General features: G+C 38.6%; 1 protein-coding gene across 3 annotated transcripts in view; it reads right to left on the bottom strand.

Moving 5' to 3' along the window:
* The window catches only part of NBAS (NBAS subunit of NRZ tethering complex), a 394628-nt gene that overhangs the window by 11362 nt on the left and 362181 nt on the right, over nucleotides 1–21085 (bottom strand). For 2 of the 3 annotated variants that reach the window (XM_004028860.5, XM_063696053.1), the window contains exons 49-51: nucleotides 11957–12096; nucleotides 8437–8575; nucleotides 690–818 (exon numbers count right to left, since the gene is read on the bottom strand). In XM_004028860.5, the coding sequence (XP_004028909.2) occupies nucleotides 690–818; nucleotides 8437–8575; nucleotides 11957–12096 (408 nt within the window). The other variant, XM_063696052.1, reaches the window with a different exon arrangement.

The raw sequence follows: 21085 nt of genomic DNA, 5'->3' as shown, positions 1-21085 counted from the left end.
CAAATGAAAGAATGATCTCCACACAAAAGGGCTTCAGTAAGGATCATACAACATGAGTTCATTAAAACACAACCCTAAGCTATCTAATCCTAAAGTGGAAAATTTTAAATGAGAAGAGAAAGTTTCTTCCTAATCATAATAACAAGGCAACAGGCCTTAAGGGAGAAATCTCAAGTTGACTCCAGTACATTATTCTTCAAGACAAGAAGGTTGCCAGAGGAAATCAGAGTTTGAGATTTCAGATGGTGCCAGTAAACACTACTTAAACCCACTGTCTTACCTTTAATTAGTGGATAACCTAACACACACATCCACAGATGGAAAACCTGTGCAATGATGGGAGTTCCCTAGACTCAAATTTCAAGTAGCAAGAGGACTGCTAGTTGATGGCTGCTTTGATCTTCTTAAGGAGACTAACATCCTGCTTCTCTAGAAAACTGTCTTCTTATTTGGATTTGTATTCTGAGCACCAAAAACACTGAATCTGGTTCATGGGAAGAGCTTAGTAAATGTTTGTAAAATAAACATACACTGCTGAGACAAAACAGGAACAGCTATTGTGGTCACAGAATACTATAGATATAGTAGTCTTCAATTAACCATGGTGTTATTTATGAGAATGAAAGTGCTAATTCACTCCTTTGAAACATTAAAAAAAAAAGAAAGAAAGTAAATTCAACTGGGCATACCGTAGTGACTGCCGTGATTTGCTCCAGTGCCATCTCGTGCAGATGCTCATCTCGGCTCTCGAGGAGAAGTTTCAGAGATGGAAGCAGGAGGGACTGGTTAAGCAGCAGCAGACACAGCTCCTTCACACCCTGAAACCACAGAGCAGGGGTGAGCAAGAACTCCACGACGTACTTCTCACCGGCGCGGTTCTGGCTGGATCATTCCACCCCTTTTTCTGTGGTAGCGTGTGTGTGTGTGTGTAAAGCCACATATGGTACCGCACTGGATATACTGAATATGGGAGTTGATACCTGCTTCACTTGGTTCACAGTAAACTGTGTACAGATTTCCAAGCTATCAGATATTCATCGACAACATTGCTTTTTAATGGCTTTGTAATGCTCATTGTACAGATATAGTCGTATAATTTATTTTCCTAAACTCTCACAGCCCTAATTTCCTCATAAGTAAAATGTATGTATTTATAGCTCCTTTGCAGGTTTTGTGTTTTGTGTGTGTGTGTGTGTGTATGTGTGTGTGAGAGAGAGTTTGTATTGATGAACACAGCATACAATGCTCAGCATATAGTGGAGGCTGAATAATAATAAAAGTATTATCAATTGCTAATATTGTTAACAATCTCTAGTTGTCATTCACTGAAACAAAGGAAATCAGCAAATAAAATATTTTAAAATGTGTCTATCATTTTAATGTCAAAATGAATTGACTCCTTAATATACTTAAGACAGTCTATCTTCATGAAAACTATCTGTGTTGCAGAAAAATGAAAATGTGTTTGGATCTCCACAGGTGTATCTGAATTTTATTCTCAGCCCTTTATTTTACTAACTGAACCTGTGGTCACAGAGCAGGCTTTCATATAAGGTAACAAATGATAATCCTTTACAACAAAAGCATAAAACAATAAGAATAAGATTTGCAATCTGTTTTGCCCTGCTGAGCTGTGTTGCCATTCAGGTCCTGACTTTAGCTGTAACATAAAGAAGAGAACACTTTGGACCAAAAACCAGACAGTGAATGACTCCATTACACTAAAGCAAGGGTTGCTCTAAAGAACTGACGATCATTGGTATCCACGGGATTGATTTTCTCTTGTGCCATTCAGACAGCAGATCGGAGAAGAAAAACTCAAATTTACTATATTTTCAAAATTGCTTTACATTATTATAGAGCATCAATAAAATAAGAATGACACAAGTAAGCTCGCATTTAAACTCAGGATAAAGTTCTCTTAGGAATTCTGCACATTATAGTTTGAGCTTTCACCCAGCATGGCAGTTCTTGAAATCTGCAAGGCCCTCACATTTCAGAGTAGAAGGCTGTGCTACACAAACCTGTGTGACAATGATCAATACCAGCAGGGTAGCATTTTGTAAAACACATTCCTCATACATTGGGAATTCTAATTCAAAAAAGTACGGTGTATGCCTGAAAGAACACGTGACACAGAGCAGTCTCACCAAGCATCTGGGGCAAAGAAACAGGCAGACTTTTCATCCGGGATGCCGAAACCTGCAGAAGATTATTTGGGAGCATGAAACAAGCTCCTGAGCATGGCACTCTGGCCTGGCTGGCTGCATCCTGTGGCCTCTTCCTCCTCCTCTCGGGTCATGGCAGTGCTCCCCACCTAAGCATTCCACACAAAGTGATGTGCGGGGCCCCTTCTGACACAACACACACATTCTGTATCTGCACTGCCCAATACCGCAGCCACAAGGCACAAGGTACATTTGAGGTGGGGCTAGTGCAACCGAGGAACTGCATTTTTAATTTTACTTAAAGGGTTTAATAAGCCACATGGGGCCAGCAGCTACCATATTAGGCAGTGTGGCTGCTGGGTGCTGGACTCTCACACCTCCAGGTGTTTGCACATAGTGTAACTTTTGCTCTTTCTCTGTCTGATTAACTGTCTACTTGCTCTTTAAGTCTCAGTTTAAAAATGCACAGAAAAACTATACTTCCTCCGCAAAAGCACCCTTGAATGTCCCAGGTTAGCACTCAATGTTCTAAATGTACTGTATAAATATTTCCCACCTTATCTTTTATCTTGTATTATGGTAGTCATTCATCGGTCTACCTGCCTTGCTTTTGGGCAAGAATATTGTTGCTTCTCTGTATTCTAAACTTGCTTGGTACATGCCATATCTAAAACTCTTTGTATATAATTCCCTCTCTGAACACATATTTGCTCACTCAAAAAGTTATCAGTGATGAGTAAACATGTATTTTCAAGGATTTATGATATTTAGACATAGCATGACACTTGGCTGACCTTGGCTTTCATGACAAATTTTATGGAATAACCTGTGTGCCCCTCTGAGCAAGCATAATGGATAGATGGCACACAGAGAGGCAAGGACATCCAAGAATGGAGGAACCCACTTTAGGTGAGCCACTGACTACTTTTCATCTCTTAGCTACCAGTGATTGGCCAAATACTTACTCTATCTTCAAGTGCTAAATCCTCTACTATGTTTGTTTGCTATTTTCCCCCTGTGTTGCAAGAGAACGTTTATTAAGAGATTTACAAAGGGATTTGGGGAACTGCAAGAAAGGTCGAAGCAGCAGAGAAAAGCCACAAAACACGTCATTTGACAGGCCTTTGCAGTTCAAACCTGTCAGACCATGAGGACAGAACGAACAAGAAATGCCTTGGATGGAGAGGACTAGGTGGGCCCAGGCTTAGAGCCAGGCCACAAACCCGGATGTTTCTTCTCCCTGTGGACTATGATTTATGAGATGCACTGGGGCACTGTTCCCATGGTCTGACAGTCATGAGAGAAGCAGGACCAGTTCACACATATGCCTTCTGTCCTCACACAACTCTCCTACTGTCCCTGGAGTATCTAGCATCAAAAGGTGTTGCAGGGCCCACAGCAGGAACTAGGGGCACAAGGTGTGCAGGGATTGGTGATGCAGAGACCGAGGGGCTTATCACATGCCCCAGGCATTGCATGGGGGCTGCATGGCAGCTTGCAGTCCTTGCCCTACAGCAGGCCTAGAATGGGCTGAGCTCCCATTGCTGTTGCCTGGATGTCCAGAAGCCCCTGGCACTGCTGGTTCTGCAGCCCCAGGTTGATCATGATCTTGGCCAGCTGGGCCTCCACACTGGCCACCAGGCACTGTACCTGGGCCAACTGGGCACTGCAGCGGCTTTGGTTTTGTGTTCTCCAGAGCCTCTCAGGTTGTGCTGGGCCTGCTGCTCGATCTCCAGGGCACTAGCCGTGCCTCTTGGACTGTGATCTCTACCAGCAAGGCAGCTGCTCTGAGCGGAACATCGAGTGTTTGTTTTATACTTTGCTTTGAAATGCATCATCTCATTTAATTTCTCCTCAAATCCTTTGAGAAAGGTGTGATCTCAGCCCTACTAATCAGATGGGGAAAGCAGAGGTAAAATGGTTAAATAACCTGAGCGTTATTGCATAACTTGACTGATTCTAAAAATCAAGCTCTTGACATTAGCAAAAGTGGCTCAACCCTGATAGAGAACAATCACATTGACTTTTAGAAGCTGGGAATTATTAAGGCTCACTCATGAGCTGGGTGACTTAATCCCATACAACAGACCCCAAGCATCGGTGACTAACCCATGTTTCGTCTCAGTGAAATCATGGACCTTCAGGGTCAGTCACAAATAGCGGGACCTCCGAATTTTACATCTATAAATGCCAACAAACTGTTTATGCCAATTTCTTATTCTACCTATCCCCAAGTCTTGAGAGGGCTTTATATACTGCCATGGATACAAGCTGAGAAGAAGGATACATAACTTTTGAGACTGTGGTACACAGGACCTGTGAGAAAGTCACTCATCCTGCTGGTAATATTTTCCATCAGGAAAACCATCATGGCCGTAAGTAAGCAAGTCCCAGGAGCAACAGCAGGAGTCACGAAGGCATTCTGAGGAGTCGTGAATTTTTTTAAAAGTCTGTAAGCATGGGAGCTTAGTGAAAAATGGGAAATGGAGATGAAGAAAAAGGTGAGTACTCTTAAGTACTCTGACAGAAACAATTAGGCACACACGTTCCTAAATCATGGAGTACGACAACCAAAGGTATTGAATTTAGGAAAAAAAAAATCATAAGTAACAGATAATTTTACCACCACAGTGATATAAAACATTGTAGAACTCTGAAATTAAACTCGTCAACTTCCAAGTGTAGTAAAATAAACTTAACAAGATACTGCCACTTTTTAATAGTAATGTTCCTTCCTCTGTAACACTTTCAATTCACATTTGAGCACATTTAGCCATCAGTAAAAACAGTACATACCATTTGCAAATAGCCTCTAATCACAGCAGCCTCAGGAAAACATAACCTATAAATGTGCCCAATTGAGAGACAGAAACTGAGGCAGCTTAAGGAAAATGATGGAAAGTCACCGTGACAACAGAACTCTTTGAATAATTATCTTTTGTTTCATCAAATTAAAGAAACATGATAACGACCTACTTTGCAACGGGGTTTAACCCAGTACCTCGTCTCTCATCCCGAGAGAATTACACATTTATGAAAGACAGTGAATTATGTGCTATGGATGAAGCAGTACACATACAGCCTCAGCTCATTCTCCTTAGAGAATAGACAGAACTAACATTTTCTCATCCAGCTTAACCTCTTCTTTCACAGACCAGAAAACAAAGATCCAGAGAGTCTGGTGCTTTTCTCATGTTCACACAGATGTGGCCCATTCTGGAAGAGAAACAGTACGGCTTCGAGCATTACTAGAGTTCTTTCTGTTCTACTATGTATGATGTTCCCTGCCCTTAAGGTGCTCCTAGTCTTAATAAAGAGCAGACGGAGTAAATCCCTTCCCATGGAGTGTGTGAGGAGTGCTCTCATTGATGTGTGCTTTAGGTGCTGTGCTAGCTTTTCTGACCTCTTAAAAAACACTTAGCAATCACTGACCAGATGATTCTGAGATCAAATGAGACCCCTGCAAATAAACTTAATGTATTACTCTATTTGTCAAAGTACCTCCCCCTGGCTGTAGACACTTACTAGGGAGCTGAATCATCACAGCTAAATCAGAACTTTTCATTTAACCACCAAGTCATTTTCCGATAGGAAACAGAAAGCACAGCTTCTTACACATTCATCAGTAAAAAGAACACGCTATTCTTCTATGTATGTAAAATGTAAATGGAATGCTGACGAGAATATTGCTGCCATGGACACAGATATGTCTAGGACTTATTCCCAGGCGGCTAAAAGATAATACATATCAAGTGGTCCCTATAGGCCGTTTTGGCCCCAGGGACTGGTTTTGCGGACAAAAATTATTCCATGGACTATGGAACAGTCCACCCCATGGAGGGGATAGTTTTGGGGTGATTCAAGCACATTAGATTTATTGTGCACTTTATTTCTATTAGTATTACACTGTAATATCTAATGAAATAATTATACAACTCACCATAATACAGAATCAGTGGGAACCCTGAGCTTGTTTTCCTGCAACTAGATGGTCCCACTGAGGGGCGATGGGCTACAGTGATGCATCATCATAAGGAATAAGGAGTGCACAACCTAGATCCCTCGCATGTGTAGTTCACAATAGAGCTTGTGCTCCTATAAGAATCTTGTGCCACCACTGATACGACAGGAGGTGGAACTGAGACAGTAATGTAAGTGATGGGAGCAGCTGTAAATACAGATGAAGCTTCGCTCATCGCCAGCCACTCACCTCCTGTAGTGCAGTCTGGTACCTGACAGGCCATGGACTGATAGCGGTCCTCGGCCTGGGGTTTGGGGAAGCCTGATACACATAACTGTTACTGAGCCTTGATTAGCTAGCTGGTGAGATGATGTCAGGGTCAAGGATGCAGTGGCCATGTCATAGCCAACTTACATTCCTTGCCTTGCAAAAGTTACAGTAAAACCAAACCGATAAGGGTATTTTAAAGAACAAATAAACTTCTTCAGACAATGACAGAGATCCTAACAACCTTATATCTTAAACACTGATCATCTAGATGCTAAATTCTATAGGCCATTCTTGAAGGAAGTATTGAAAAAGGAAAACTGACAGTAACACTTATACAATTGCACGAGAGACATTCAATATTCATGTATCTCCCAAAGGTAGTAAGAATGGCTCCTCTGGAAGGATTCCTTTCTCAAGCTTTCAAGCACAGAGACTTGATTTGAAGATCAGACCCACCATTCACTGCCTGAAGAAGCAGGAGCAAGACCCTTGACCTCAAACCCTCCGATCCATCAGCTGTCAAGTGGAGATAAATGAATCTCCTTACAGAAGGTGGTGACGGTTAAAGGAGGCAATATAGATGAAAGCCCAAGAGTGTTAGTAAATGTTGGTTATCACCATTACCACCTCCTGTTAGGCAGTAACAGGAGACCTTAAACAATGCTTTCCTAACCTAGATTCGACAGAACTGACAGTAGAACACTGCTGGTCTTTGGCCCTGATCTAATAATGCTTGATCTTAGCTTATATTCAAGCAAAGGTGAATCTCATGTTATTTACATGTTGCTTACTTTGGTGGGGATAATGAAGTGCACTGAGTCCTCATACTACGCAGTGGGCTGAATCCTGCCCTGGGTATCACAGACATGATATAGCCATGGTTTCCCCTCTCCAGGAGCCCACAATATAGCAGAGCAGATCACGGGTTCATAAGTGGCTGATACAAGCAGACCTTGGTCCACAGCCCAAATCACACTTTACTAGAGTAAGGGGAGGTAATTTTTGGTGCTGGTACTTTATTTTGTAGAATAATTGTGTCATTCTGGTAGTTGGAAGACTTCTTTAAATGGATAAAATATTTCAAAAATCAATAAAAAAAAATCCAAGCCCTCATTCAGAAAACAATTCATTAAATGTGCATTCATGAGAATATTTTCCTTGAGTGATTACAATAAGGATTTAAAGGATCATATTTACAAATTTATTTTCAAGTTTATCTCCTACATAGTGGGAATGCAAAATCAATTTAATGCCATTATCCAAATGCTTAAATTTAAGACATGTAAATTATTCAAATAATATACTGCTGAGGTGGGATCCACAGCAGGGAGCTGAAATTAATATGTGCTTACTTTAGAATGTTCTCCCTCTTTCTCTCCATACATACATATATACACACACACACACACCTATATGTGTATGTATGTGTATATATATATACACGTATGTATGTGTGTCTGTGTGTGTATATATATGCATATATATATAAAATATATATGTATATAACAAATGTCTCTGTGACAGTCAAAATGGGATCAAATAGAGAACAAAGGTCAAAAAGGAGGTGCCTGAGTTTTGACCATACTTCGCAGAGAAAAAATATTGTGATTATGCAATCTCGTTACAATGATGTCAAAAAGCATGTAAAATTCAAAGTGGTTGGTTACCTGCTGAGAAGAGTGCTAAAGTTTACTACTACTTTACCAACTGGCCTAGTTCAGACAGATAATGCCTGAGCTACCACGGCCACTTGGAACATAAACTTGAGTTTGACAAAAAAGGGCATCCAGAAGAAACTGAAAACTGGGTTATATTCTGGAACTTGTACAGGAAACGCTGGCCCCCACAAAAAGAAAGCAGCCTCAGAGCATCCTTTCAGCACTGTTTTTCTTCATCTGATCCATTAGAAATTATGGCCTTTACCAGTAATTACTTAAGCTAAATGTTCCTCAAATCCAGTCTCTCTGGGATTGCTTACAATAGAGTTCTGATAAGCAAAGGCCACTCCTTAGGAAAGCACTCAAAATATCCACTCACCTCTGCAGGCAGCATCTGCTTGGTGTTATACAAAGAGCGACACATTTTCAAAACTTCATTCCCCAATCCTTCCTTGTTCTCCATCGTACATCTGGTTAGCATCACTGTAGCTAGTCTCACCCATGGATTATTGGTTATGCTGGTGTTTATGGAGAAAAATACAAGGCACTGGAAATGACTAAAGTTATCATAATTGTGATAAATTTTAAAACAAGTGAAATGCTTATGGTAAATTACAATCAGAATCTAGGGGACGTGCTGCTTCAAGTCAACCTTGTAGAAAAGATAACACCTTAAGGAGAAAAAGCAGCTTCCTGTGGTATCAGCAAGCAGCCCAGCAGCACGGAGGTAGTAAGTGCATTGAAACAGCACAGCCTTTGTGAAGCCCGACAAACTCGGGCCCAAATTCTGACTATTTGGGTCCTCAGAGAAGTTATTTAATACTTTTGCCTAGTTGTATGGTTCTGGGGAAGTCACACCCTTCTGGGCCTCAGTTTTTTTCACTGTGAAAAGGTATTTAATGACTTTTTTTTCCTTGAAGAGTTGCTTTAATGAATGATGTATGCAACTGTGAAGAATCAGTGTTAATAGCAATCACACATTACTATTTACTACATAAATACTGCCTCTTGTTGATATTATTACTATTATTATCATTGTTATTGTTATTGTAACGGGGTCAGGGCAGGACTAAGTTACAATCAGGGTACTGCATAGCAGAGGTCAGCTGGGGAGCATAGGTTGAGGAAGCCACAGACAAGCAGTATGAAGATCATACTTTGGGCTTCACGTTGTTTCCTTGTATTGGAAACATAAAAGCATAAAAAAAGTTTGCCTTTTCTTTCCCTTGTCTTGACTGACACTACCCTGTGTTTCATAGAAACATCACAATTTACATTTCTATTGACAAGTTAATGGTAAATTCATTTCATGGCCCCAGGAGCAGGGTACTGATTTTACTTACATTAAGAAAAAATTACTATTTATGAAGAGTCTGTTGGTTCATTAGCACAGCACTACATTCTAGACACTGAACAACCAGGGATGGTCTTGCCCTTGAAAGAATTTTATTCCTTGGGCCCTGAAAAGAATTTCAAGTGCACCAGTAACAAGGGGACGAGCCCTTGGCAAAGCCTTTGTGTCTCAGCTCAAACTGACAATCTGTGCGAACAAAGAACACTGCTTACTTCAAGGTACACACAGTTCTGTGAGAGTGTCTGGTGTGCTGAGGAGTCTTCCTACACTCAAGGACTTCCCCTCTTTTCTCCTCTTGCAAAGTCTGAACTCAGCTCTCCTGGGTTTTTCTCTACAGTTTTTCTCATTGTAGGAGAAATGCTGCTTGGCCAGCATGGTGAACCAATGGGCAACGAGGCTTTGGTAACAAATTATCAAAATATGTTTTTCACCAGCCAGCAGTGATACACTGGATGAAAACAATGAATCTTCCTTAAATACAAACTCAGTATTTTTCCATGCATTTTCCTACAAGGAACTAAAGCTAAAAAACCAAAGTTGGTACTAGTAAATTATAGTCATGTGGATCAAACAAATGTCTTAAGTTGTAACCTTTTTGTGTTGATGGGCAACATGCCATCATTGTCACACTATCCTCCCTCTCTTCCACCCCCACTCCTTTTTTGGTGATTTATTTATTCAATTGGATTGTCTAAAAGGAAAAAATATTCAAAAGTACTTCTGAGCACCTGTTTGTAAAGTATCCCATCATACATTCTCCAGAATATTTGATTTATGCCCTGGTTATCTCTTAGGCAGAAGAGACATGAATGATAGGAGGGGAGGGGGTGAGCAGACTGGGAAATGCTTTGTTCTGATTCTAATGATTTAATAAAGCAGTTTTATAAGACTCAGGTTAGTAATTTACAAATTCCATTTCATATGTGGCCACAAAAGAATATAACTTTAAAAATTAAGATTTTTGGTTTACAAACGCACTAAATGTTTTAAATGCAATAAATGTTTTAAGTAAAGCTGATTTTGGTTCTTGAGAATAAGTGAATGATTTTAAATGGTCAGTGTTCTAAAAGTAAAAGAAACTTTAAACTAAAGTTAATCTCTTAGAGGTGTCATACTTTGAATTGGGAAATGAGGGTAAGAAGAAATCTACAATTCAACTCTAATAATTAATTTCCTTACAAAAGTATGGCACTAGTGGCAATCTGATCAGTGGGCTCCACACCTGTCTCACATAGTCTCACCCAGGAGTGTGTTCAGAACAGATTCCCAGGTCCCAGTATGGAGAGCTGGACTCCACAAGTTGACACAGGACCCAGGACCCTGCTTTGAACAAGCACCCCAAGCTCCGAAGGCACCCACACCAAGATCACTGGTGGCAAACACAAGTGCACTGTGAACTAAAGGTGTTATGATGTGAGAGCCTGCACTGTGGATTTCAAATAGTGAAGGTAAAAACCTGTTCTTAAAAACAAGTCAGCATGCCATCGCTGCCACAAAGGTAGAGATCTAAGAAACATTTCTTTTCTTTCTGAAAACACTTGGTTAAAGAAATACCACAAAATGAAAGCACCATTCTCCTTGGTTTGCTTTGGAAATTACTAACAGTCTCATGGAATCTTTTCCAGATATTTGTTGGCAGTCCTAACTGCTCACAGGATATAGGACTTTATTTTCAGAAAAGCATCCTTCTTTAACCTCAGACACGTGGAGATGTTCACTGGCCTGTGGGGGCAGTATGTCAGCTGAGCATGGGGAGAGCAAGATCAGTCCTGAGCCAAACAGGCACTTGCGACAAGGGCATTGGTGCTCATATCATTTGCCAATGAGAAGCCACAGCTCATGAGACCCAGTCCATGCGCTCAGAGGAAATCTGACCACTTCTTCCAAAGGAAAGGGGTATGTTCCATGGCTGATACCACCAGGACTGGATAAGTACCCCACGCAGCTACGGGTGGCAGCTGCAACTCAGCGTGACAGAGGAAACAACAGGGGCTGTGAAGGTAGCCAGCAGTTGGTTAGAATTCTGTCTCCTCCACTTATTAGCCGTGTGAAGCCTGAAGTTGTTTAACTCCTGACCTCAATTCCTTCATGTATAAAATCAGATAACATCACCTTCCCTTGTAGGTGTGTTGTGTGAGCGACTGATAATATATGTAAATTGCACATAACATTGTGTTCTCAATAAGTAGGAATTATTCATTTATTCCATTTGGATTCTCAAGTTGGCACTGTAAGCCGTGTCAAGACAGTCAAGAAATTTCCTGGTGAAAATACTGAAACTACATTGTTTTTGTTGACATCATAAATCAGATATTATCAAGCACTGTCTGATACTTTTGAATAAAATATTAGAGTTTAGGGGCAAGGAGAAACGGAAAGACATTGCAATATTTCAAAAACAATTTTAAATTCCTCTAAAGGCAAATACTGACTATGCACACGCATATAATTATTCTTTCATTGGCTCTTTGGAAGGTGCTACATTTTTAGGGCTAAAGTCCAAACAAAAGAACTCTAATTACGCTAATTTTATGTTAATACTTACACATATTCACTTTTCATAGGTGGCCAAGCTTGCAAAAGTAAAACCAAGTGCTGAAATTCAGCCTCGTGGTGACTAGATTCCAGGAGTTCCATGAATAGACAGTAGCGGTTCTCTTCATTCTCAATGTCAGCTATGTCTACCTGGAAGAAGAAATACACACTTAAAGCTGGTGGCAAAGGCTACTGAATTGGTTTACAGAATAATTCTACTTTATTTTAATTAAACTTTTTAAAAAGTGTTTTACAATGTGTTAAGATTCAACATCAGAAAAACAACCACCTCAAAAGCTCTAAGCCTTACTCAATGTCAGATTATGTTAAAATTGTTTAGAACTACAATCAGAGGAAGGTTCTAATTAACTTTAACGAAGTAAATTCAAACAAGCAGACTTCCACAGAACTGGTTTGTTGGCATTTAATACACGTTAAGAGACTGAATTGCTTTATTTGAAATTGTAATATTTCACCATCCTCAACACTAGGTGAATTTTTTAAAGTTTAAGTTATCCCAACATGAAATCCTAATTTTCATTAGAAATGAAATCCTAATCTTCATGTTGTCTAGAAAATGTCTCTAATGTGAAATGATTTTACTAAAGTGTATCTGTCATAGAACTTTTTTGCTATGAATCAAAATAGAATAAAATATCCTTTATTTATACCTCCATTTCGAATGCAAAAGTAGTCTCTGCCAAATACAAAACACCCATTTTTCCTTTCATTGAATAACTAAATGGTTTTTCTTTTACATTGAGGCAGTCCTAAAACAAATCACATCTCCAATGTCTCTGTGGATGAAAATGTATGCTATTTTAGGTTAAAAAACAGTTTTAAGCATAAAAATAAGCCAAAGTCTGGTTCTCTCATTTTCTAGCCTCAGCATAGATTGTTTATATTTAGGTACACAGACATTCATGATGATGAGTTCATAATGATTTGGGTACAGACATTCAGATGATGATACCTTGAAAGGATAATGAGAATGAATGGTTACCTGTATACATGCTAAATTGTCTGCACTAATGCATATTTCCAAAACATTAACTTTAATGGTCATTCTGGCTCTGATCCCAAGAAGCCATCTGAAAAAGTCACACCATGAATTCTGCATTTTACAAAAGTTGCTATGTACTATGAAATTATCACTAATTGCTATGGGAAGCCTTGTTCACACAGTGACCCACCAGATCCTTCAAAACCTGCCTTAAAAGCCTATGTCGTTCTTCTGTGGAATAATAGCCCACAGCTATTTTGTAGCTTTTTTGAAATAATTTCACAATACAGTCAGTCAGTTTACCCTTACAGCAGTTTTGTGTGGAGGACAGCACAGGTATTAGTAATCTCACTTTACAGATGAGGAAACAGGCCAACCATCCTGGTGGCACGACTAGCAAGTGACAGAGCCAAAATATCACTATAATCAGATCAGGATGTTCTGAAACTAGAGGACTCAATAAGCCACATAAGCTTTTGATAATAGAGTTGGACCTCGAGTTGGGAGTTTGGCAATGTTGCCTTGCCTATTTATAAAGAAACTTAAAAAACCAAAAACAAAAACTCAAGACATCCATCCATCTGTAATTCTCCGACCTCACCACCTTCAACCTGTCTCCAGCCTCAGGGTCCCTTTGAGGTCCCTTGCATACGTAAAATCATGCACACTCCCATCTCAGGCATTCTGATCTGTTTCCTCTGCCAGATACCCTCTCCACCAGATATCTGAGTGACTCACTCCCTCCTTTCAAGTTTCTCAAATGTCACCTATCAGTCAAGGCCTTGTTCAACTGCCTTACTTACAGGAGCACTGCTCCATACCTGTCCATCTCCTTCACCCTGTTTCATTTTCCTTCTTAGCACTTACAACTATGTGACATGCTATATATTTACTTGTTGCCTTTCTTCTTCCGTAAGAAATGTAAGATTGCCTTTCTTGTTCCATAAGAAATGTTAGCTCCTTGAAAGAAGAGGCTATTTTTTTTTTGTCCACTGGTCTATCTCAACTCCTTAAAATAATACCTGTTATAGGGTATATGCACAGTAAGTACTTATTGAGTGAATTAACTAGTGAATGGACATACATATGAATGAATGAGTGAATGAATGAATTTGTCACTTATAAAATAATTTAGTATAAATTATATTAAATACAAATGGAGTTGCCATAAATTTGTGGCTGGTTTCATTATTAGAGATTAATGTAAGATTTAAAAAGAAAATGATATTGCCAAAAGAAAAATTACTATTAAATTAAAAATCAGGACAAAAGATGGCAGGTTTGCTAACATTACAACTACACAAATGATACTTTGTGACTGTTAAGTGATTTCACTAAGGTCACTCTGGGCATCATATCTGAAAAACGGGTTCCAAAAATGTTGAAATCTCAGAAGTTTTGCTAGCCTTTTCTTCCTGCAGGATAATCTCTGTCTACATGAGAGTTTATATGCAGGAAAGGTTTGTGCTTAAGAAGTATCTAAAATCCATTGTAAGAAGTGTTTCCAATGTTCCTAGCAGTGTCAATATTCCAACTACTATAATTAAATGCAGTATAGTTAGTAACAAGTAGTTTCTCCTTTTTATCAAATGTACACTTTATATGGGTTATTTTCTGTATGTGATGCACTGTATGAATAGGAAGAGATTAACAATAAAAGAATCATGTTTTCAATATCATCTAAATTTATTCCTTTTCAGAAACTGTAATATACATTTTGAGGAAATAAACTGTATCATAAGGGAAGAAAAGAGAACAGAAACTATAAGTTAAACCTTTATATTTGTTTTTATAATAGTGTGCAAATAATAGTTCCCATGTTTAAAATGCATTTGATAAATTATTTTTGTATAGCACCTTTCTCACATGTAGTCTTTTTAAGAGTATGTCTTTGTCAGAAAATGTTTTCTTCTAATGTCCACTAATCATTTCAATTTTTAGTAACTTACTTTTCAGAGCCTTGACCCCCATATTTTAACTAAAAATGTGAAAAATACAGTAACTTACATAATTATCCACTTTGTGCATGCTTGCATACTCCATCATATCAAAGCGTTTCAAGTCAAGTTACTCAGCTCTTAAGAAAGCAATTTTAAATTTGCTACCACTGTAGCTGCAAGCTTTACCTTCTATGAGAGAAGAAAATTGGCCTAAAAATGGACTTCAGCACATATTTTAAAAACATGATAAAGAAATACTTGGTTTGATAATTGTTATATACCTTCAAATACAACAAGTGCTCATCTAAGATTGTGCCCAAATATTAAAATATCTAAAAAACGAATGTTAATATTATCTTCTTTATTACGTCCTTTAAGATTTTTTGCAATAAATTCTGGTGAATTTTGAATTTTTGAGAAGAAAATGGGCCTAAAATTAGACTTGAGAATATACTTTTAAAACATAATAAAGAATATACTTGGTTGGATAATCATGATATACTTTGATATATAGCAAGTGCGAATCCAAGATTTGTGTCCACAAATTCAAAAATTCAAAATGAATTTTTGTGTAAAGAAAAATAAAAGGTAAGCTTATGTAAAAGGCTCCTAGTCTGAACAACATGGCTTATCCACTTCTCTCCGCTCCTCTGCAAAGCACAACTATAAACTATAGGAGTCATAAAAGAGACAGTGAAGGGAAAATTCTGAAGAGTGGTAAAAAGAAAGTACACTAGCCTGGAGTTGCAAGCCTGAAGAACATGGTATTCAGATATCTTCTGTCTCTCCAGCCAAAAAAAAAAACAAAACAAAATAAAAGAAGCCCACCCAGACCTAGTATTTCCCAATTCTGGACCTAGAAACAGACCAGAGCTCAAGCAGACCCATTTGCAGTCAGAATCCCACAAGAAAAGGAGAAAGAGCGTGAAGCTAAAAGATATTATAAGACATATCTAAAAACTTCCAAAATTTGGTAGAAGACACAAACCTACACATTCAAGAAGCTAAATTATTTCCAAACAGGACAAACACAAAGAAATTCATGCCAAGTTACACTATAATTTGAAACTTGAAAAGTAGGTAGAAAAAGAAAAATTTTGAAAGCAGACAGAACAACGTTACCTATAGGAGAACATTAATGTGAATAATAATGGATTTATTATCCAAAACCATGGAGGCCAGAAGGAAGTGTCGCATTTTTTCAAATGTTAAAAGAAAAGAACGGTTAACTACAAATTCTTTATCTGGCAAAGCTATTCTTCAGGAAAAAAAGAAAATGAAAACATTCTCAGACAAAGACAAATTAAAAGAACCTGCCACTAATAGCCCTCATCTTAAATACTGGCTAAACAAAGTTCTTCCTAAAGAAAATGATAAAAGAAGGAACTATGAAGTATCAGAAGGAAGAACAAAAAGAGCAAAAATATGGGTAAATACAATAGACTGTTCTTTTCCACATACATGTTCTAAACCATATTTGATGATCAGAACAAAAGTTGTAAACCATATGATATTCAAGACAATAATATTTAAAAGTGGGGAAGGTAAAGGGACTGACCCAAATATGGAGGTGAGATTTCCATATTACATGCCAAGGCTAAGACATCCACTCCTACCACTCTTGTTCAGCACCATACTGAACGATCTAGCCACTACAATAATGCAAGAAAAAGAAATAACAGAGACATAAATTGGAAGAAAAAATAAAATTCTATCTGCAGATAAACTGTCTATATAGAAAATTCAAAGAAATCACACACAATAAAACAAACCCTAAAACTAAGAAACGAGTCAGGAATGTCATAGGATACAAGATCAACATACAAAAATCAATCACATTGTTATATAACAATAAATATGTGAAAACCAAAAATAAACATGTATGATTTACAATAGCTCCAAAGAAAATAAATTATTTACATGTATAGAATCTGCTATGGTTTGAATGTCCCTTCCAAAATTCATGTTGAAATTTAATTGCCACTGTGATAGGATTAAGAGGTGAGATATTTAAGAGGTGATTGGGTCACGAGAGTGATGCTCTGAATGGATTAAGGCTCAGCTAGGGCCTGCGTTAGTTTTACTGGGAATGGGTTCCTGATAAAAAGGAAGAGTTCCACCCTGCCCTCTCTTGCTGGGTAAACAAAGTCACTCACAAAGGGTTATATACATACTGTCTGATTCCATTTATGTAATATTTTTGATATGACACTCTGAAATGGGGGAAAGATTAATGGTTGTCAGGGGTTAGGGATGGGCTGGATGTGATTATAAAAGGGATCCTTGTGTTTTTGGAACTATTCAGTATCTTTGTTAGAGTGGGTAGCTAGGCAGACATGAGCAGGGTAGGAGAGGAAACAGACTCCACTCCCTTGACACCAGGAATGTTAGGTGACCATCAGGTGATGGTCAAGTGGTTGTTAAAATGTCTCTCTAAAATAATTGGTTGCAGCAGATATCAGGGAAAGGCAGTCTCCCAATAGACAGAAAACTCCTGAAGCTGGTGATCAGCAGCTTCCTGATTGGATCTCAGGAGTTGGGTGAGTGGGCTCAAGCATGTACACTAAGAGGCAAAACGGTGGAGTTTAACTGGTATACGAACATCCTGTAGGAACACTACACTGGTAAGGAAAGAATGGCTCAAGTGAGCATGCGTACAACTCTAGTAAACACACTGCGCACACAGCCCCTTCCAAGGGCTGGCATGCCATGGAGCATGTGGACAGCTCGTACCAAAGAAAACTCAAAGGAGGGGAGATGCAAAACCCCAGAAGCATGCCAATGTGTAAATCCCCAAGTCAAAGGTCAGACAGGGCACTTGAATCTCTCAAGTTGCCTGCTTGGCCTTCTTCCAAGTGTACGTTCGTTCCTTTCAGTCTTGCTCTAAAACCTGTTAATATACTCTCACTCACGCTCAAAAATTTGCCTCAGGCTCTCTCTGCCTTACATCCTTTGGATGAGTTCTTTTCTTCAAGAAGGCAAGAACTGAGTGGCTACAAAGCCATATGGATTTGCCATTGCTAACATCTTGACTATGGTGCTGGTTATATGAACCTATACAGGTATAAAACTGCATAGCACTAAATACACACAAAGACACACAAATGAGTACAAGTAAAACTTGAAAATTCTGAATAAAACCAGCAAATTGTATCCATGTCAATATCCTGGTTGGATATTATACTGTAGTTTTGCAAAATGTTACCATTAGGGGAAACTAGGCAAAGTGCACCAGAAATCGCTCTGTATTATTTCTTACAACTGGATATGAATCTATAATTATCTCAATAAAAATCTAAATTTTGAAAAGGAGGATGAAAATGAATGCAATCAGAACAAACTTCACAGAGGAAAATGCTTATACAAACAAAATGTAGAAAACAAACTAAATCATGATGTAAAAATAAAGATGAATAAGGAGGATACAATTTGAGGGGAAAAATCCCTATACATGATGTGACATAATTTGTATAAAGCATGCAGCAGAAAAATGGCTACATATATATTTAATAAAATGTTTACACTTGGATGGCAGATCTGTTGGTGATTATCACTTCTACCTGCCTTTTGGTACTTTTCTTGGTTTAACATGCATTGTTTTCATAATTGGAGGTTTCTGTTTGTTCGTTTAAAGAAAGAAACATACACAGAACCACAGGAAATTGGCATGCCTGTTTAACAGATGGGTCTGTATTTGGTGACTTATCCTTCCTTTATTAAACCATAAAATCACTTTATAAATGATCAATTATGGCAAAAAGAAAACAAAGATATAACACCAAACAAAATGAAATAAAAAATAGGGCTTTTCAAATCTACTGACCACTAAGGATCCATTCCCTGACTTCAACATAAAGATAAAATTAAGAAAGCTTGCTGATATCTTAGGGGTGGAGTAGAAAGCAAACTAAGTTTGAATTGTAGTCAACAGTGTTATAAACAGGTCTCAATGCTATATATAAGAGCCGTCACAATTTAGTGGCTATTAGGTAGGACTGTACAGAGGCTTCCTCAGTAATGAAGTGAAGCATAAACATATTTTGCATAGCCAAAGTCATACAATCCTAGTTTTTCATTCCAACCCTCATCTGCTCACTACCCCTTGCCACTTATAATACCTGCGTAACCTGGTGCAAACAGTCTAGCCTAGGTCTGAGTTTCTTTATCTGTAATTTGTGCTGATGACGTCTACTTCACAGGGTTATATTCATTCAATTCCACAAACACTAACTGAGCATCTACTTTTTTTACTAGAGATACAGTGACTGGAGAGATGACCATTCAATTTGTGAGAATTAAGCAAGACAAAGCCTGAGAAATTAGACAGATGATCCTCAACTAATGATAAGTTTATGTCTTCCAGTCCTACGAGGAGTTCTGTCTCATGCCACACACCACGGAAAGGGAAATTCTAGCCCTCTCTTGTTACTCTCAGCTTCAGTTCTAAACATCTTGCCCCAATCTACTCCTCGTAAGGGTACTTCCTCCCATTACTATGTTTCTAACCTGTAACTTGTCCATTTGCCTATGTTGACCTACTTTGATATTAAGGACTTAATGTGTTCTTCTGCCTACAACCATTTGAATCACCCCCATCTCAAACATCCCTCTCAGTTCAACTCAGCTTCTGGAATCAAAAAGTCAAATGCTCTCCATGTTCCCTTTTAGTTTTGCTGAAACTGCAAACTGTTTTGCATATGATTATGCAAATGCAGATATGATTCAAAGGAGGGTCTTTTTCCATGAGAAGTAGATTATGGACATTGGCAGTCTGGGCAAATCAGTTGTCTTCATATATTGTGAGACATATAAAAATGAACACACACAAAGTAGACATTTTTATTCTCTTCATTTAGATGGTCATATAAAACCACAGGAAGAAAGTGTCAGTTGCTCTGCAAGCAGAGTTAACTTGGATATTTAAGAAAAGGCCTTAGCTCTACAGTAAATATTTGGCAAATGAATGCTCATTTATATATTTAGTTTCACACAAATGTTTAAGGTATGCATATATCATATTTTATGATCTCCACTTTAATACACAAGTACCTGACTCACGTGGTAGTTAGAAGGCTTTTATTGTAACACAATCAATCTGATAAAGGTCTTAAGAGACATACAGTTTATAGTGCTGTAAGAAGTGAGAAGTTAACTCGAGATCGGGAAGGGGACAAGGTGGCACACGAGAAAGGATCTGAGGGAAGAGTAGCATTTGGACATGTAGAGGTAAGGGAAAAAAGAGAAGACTGGGTAGAGATGAGGGGAGTCAACAGAGGGATGCTGAGTAGTAGTTTGTGGCTCATGAAGGTGAACTGTGGTTGAAGCGGTAAATAAAGTGTGCTGGGGCCAGAACATGAGGACAACTACACGCTTGGGAACATTGTGTATGTTCCAAAGGTTGAAAATACTGACACCAGTTCCTCTGAGTTTTAGCTATAATTAAATCCTAGTGGTCAGCAGGGAATATGGAGCAAAACAAATGATTAGTATACATTTCTTGCAAAATAGCACAATACAAATGATAATTTTGTCTACTTACTTTCTGAAAGACATCTTTGGCCCAATGTATGTGCACACTATAGCTAATATTGCTCATTAAGAGTTAGAAAAATTGGCCGGGCGCGGTGGCTCACACCTGTAATCCCAGCACTTTGGGAGGCTGAGGCGGGTGGATCATGAGGTCAGGAGATTGAGACCATCCTGCTTAACATGGTGAAACCCCGTCTCTACTAAAAACACAAAAAATTAGCCGGGCATTGGTGACAGGTGCCTGCAGTCCCAGCTACTCGGGAGGCTGAGGCAGGAGAATGGCGTGAACCCATGAGGCAGAGCTTGCAGTCAGCTGAGATTGTGCCACTGCACTCCAGCCTGGGCGACAGAGTAAGACTCCATCTCAAAAAAAAAAAAAAAAAGAGTTAGAAAAATTAACCTTAAGTTGAAGAAACAACTATGTCATAAATCTAACAAATTATCTGAAAAAAATTAGAGAAGGAAATATTGCCCTAACGTCACAAATCACAAAAGATGAAGCAAATGGGTCTCAGAGGCTTACTGAAGTTGTGAGAACATGTGATTAGTATGAATATTACAGAAATTTGAATTCTCCAAAATACTTGAAAATAAGGCACGTGGCTTAGCATGGACGTGGACCTAGAAAAGAATCAAATTCTCTCTTTGCTAGAAAGTAGTACAGTAC

The sequence above is a fragment of the Gorilla gorilla genome, chromosome 12 (genome assembly GCF_029281585.2).
Source record: "Gorilla gorilla gorilla isolate KB3781 chromosome 12, NHGRI_mGorGor1-v2.1_pri, whole genome shotgun sequence".
NCBI lineage: Eukaryota > Metazoa > Chordata > Mammalia > Primates > Hominidae > Gorilla > Gorilla gorilla.
The sequence above is the reverse complement of the archived record's forward strand: the minus strand, read 5'-3'. Positions and strand labels throughout refer to the sequence as shown.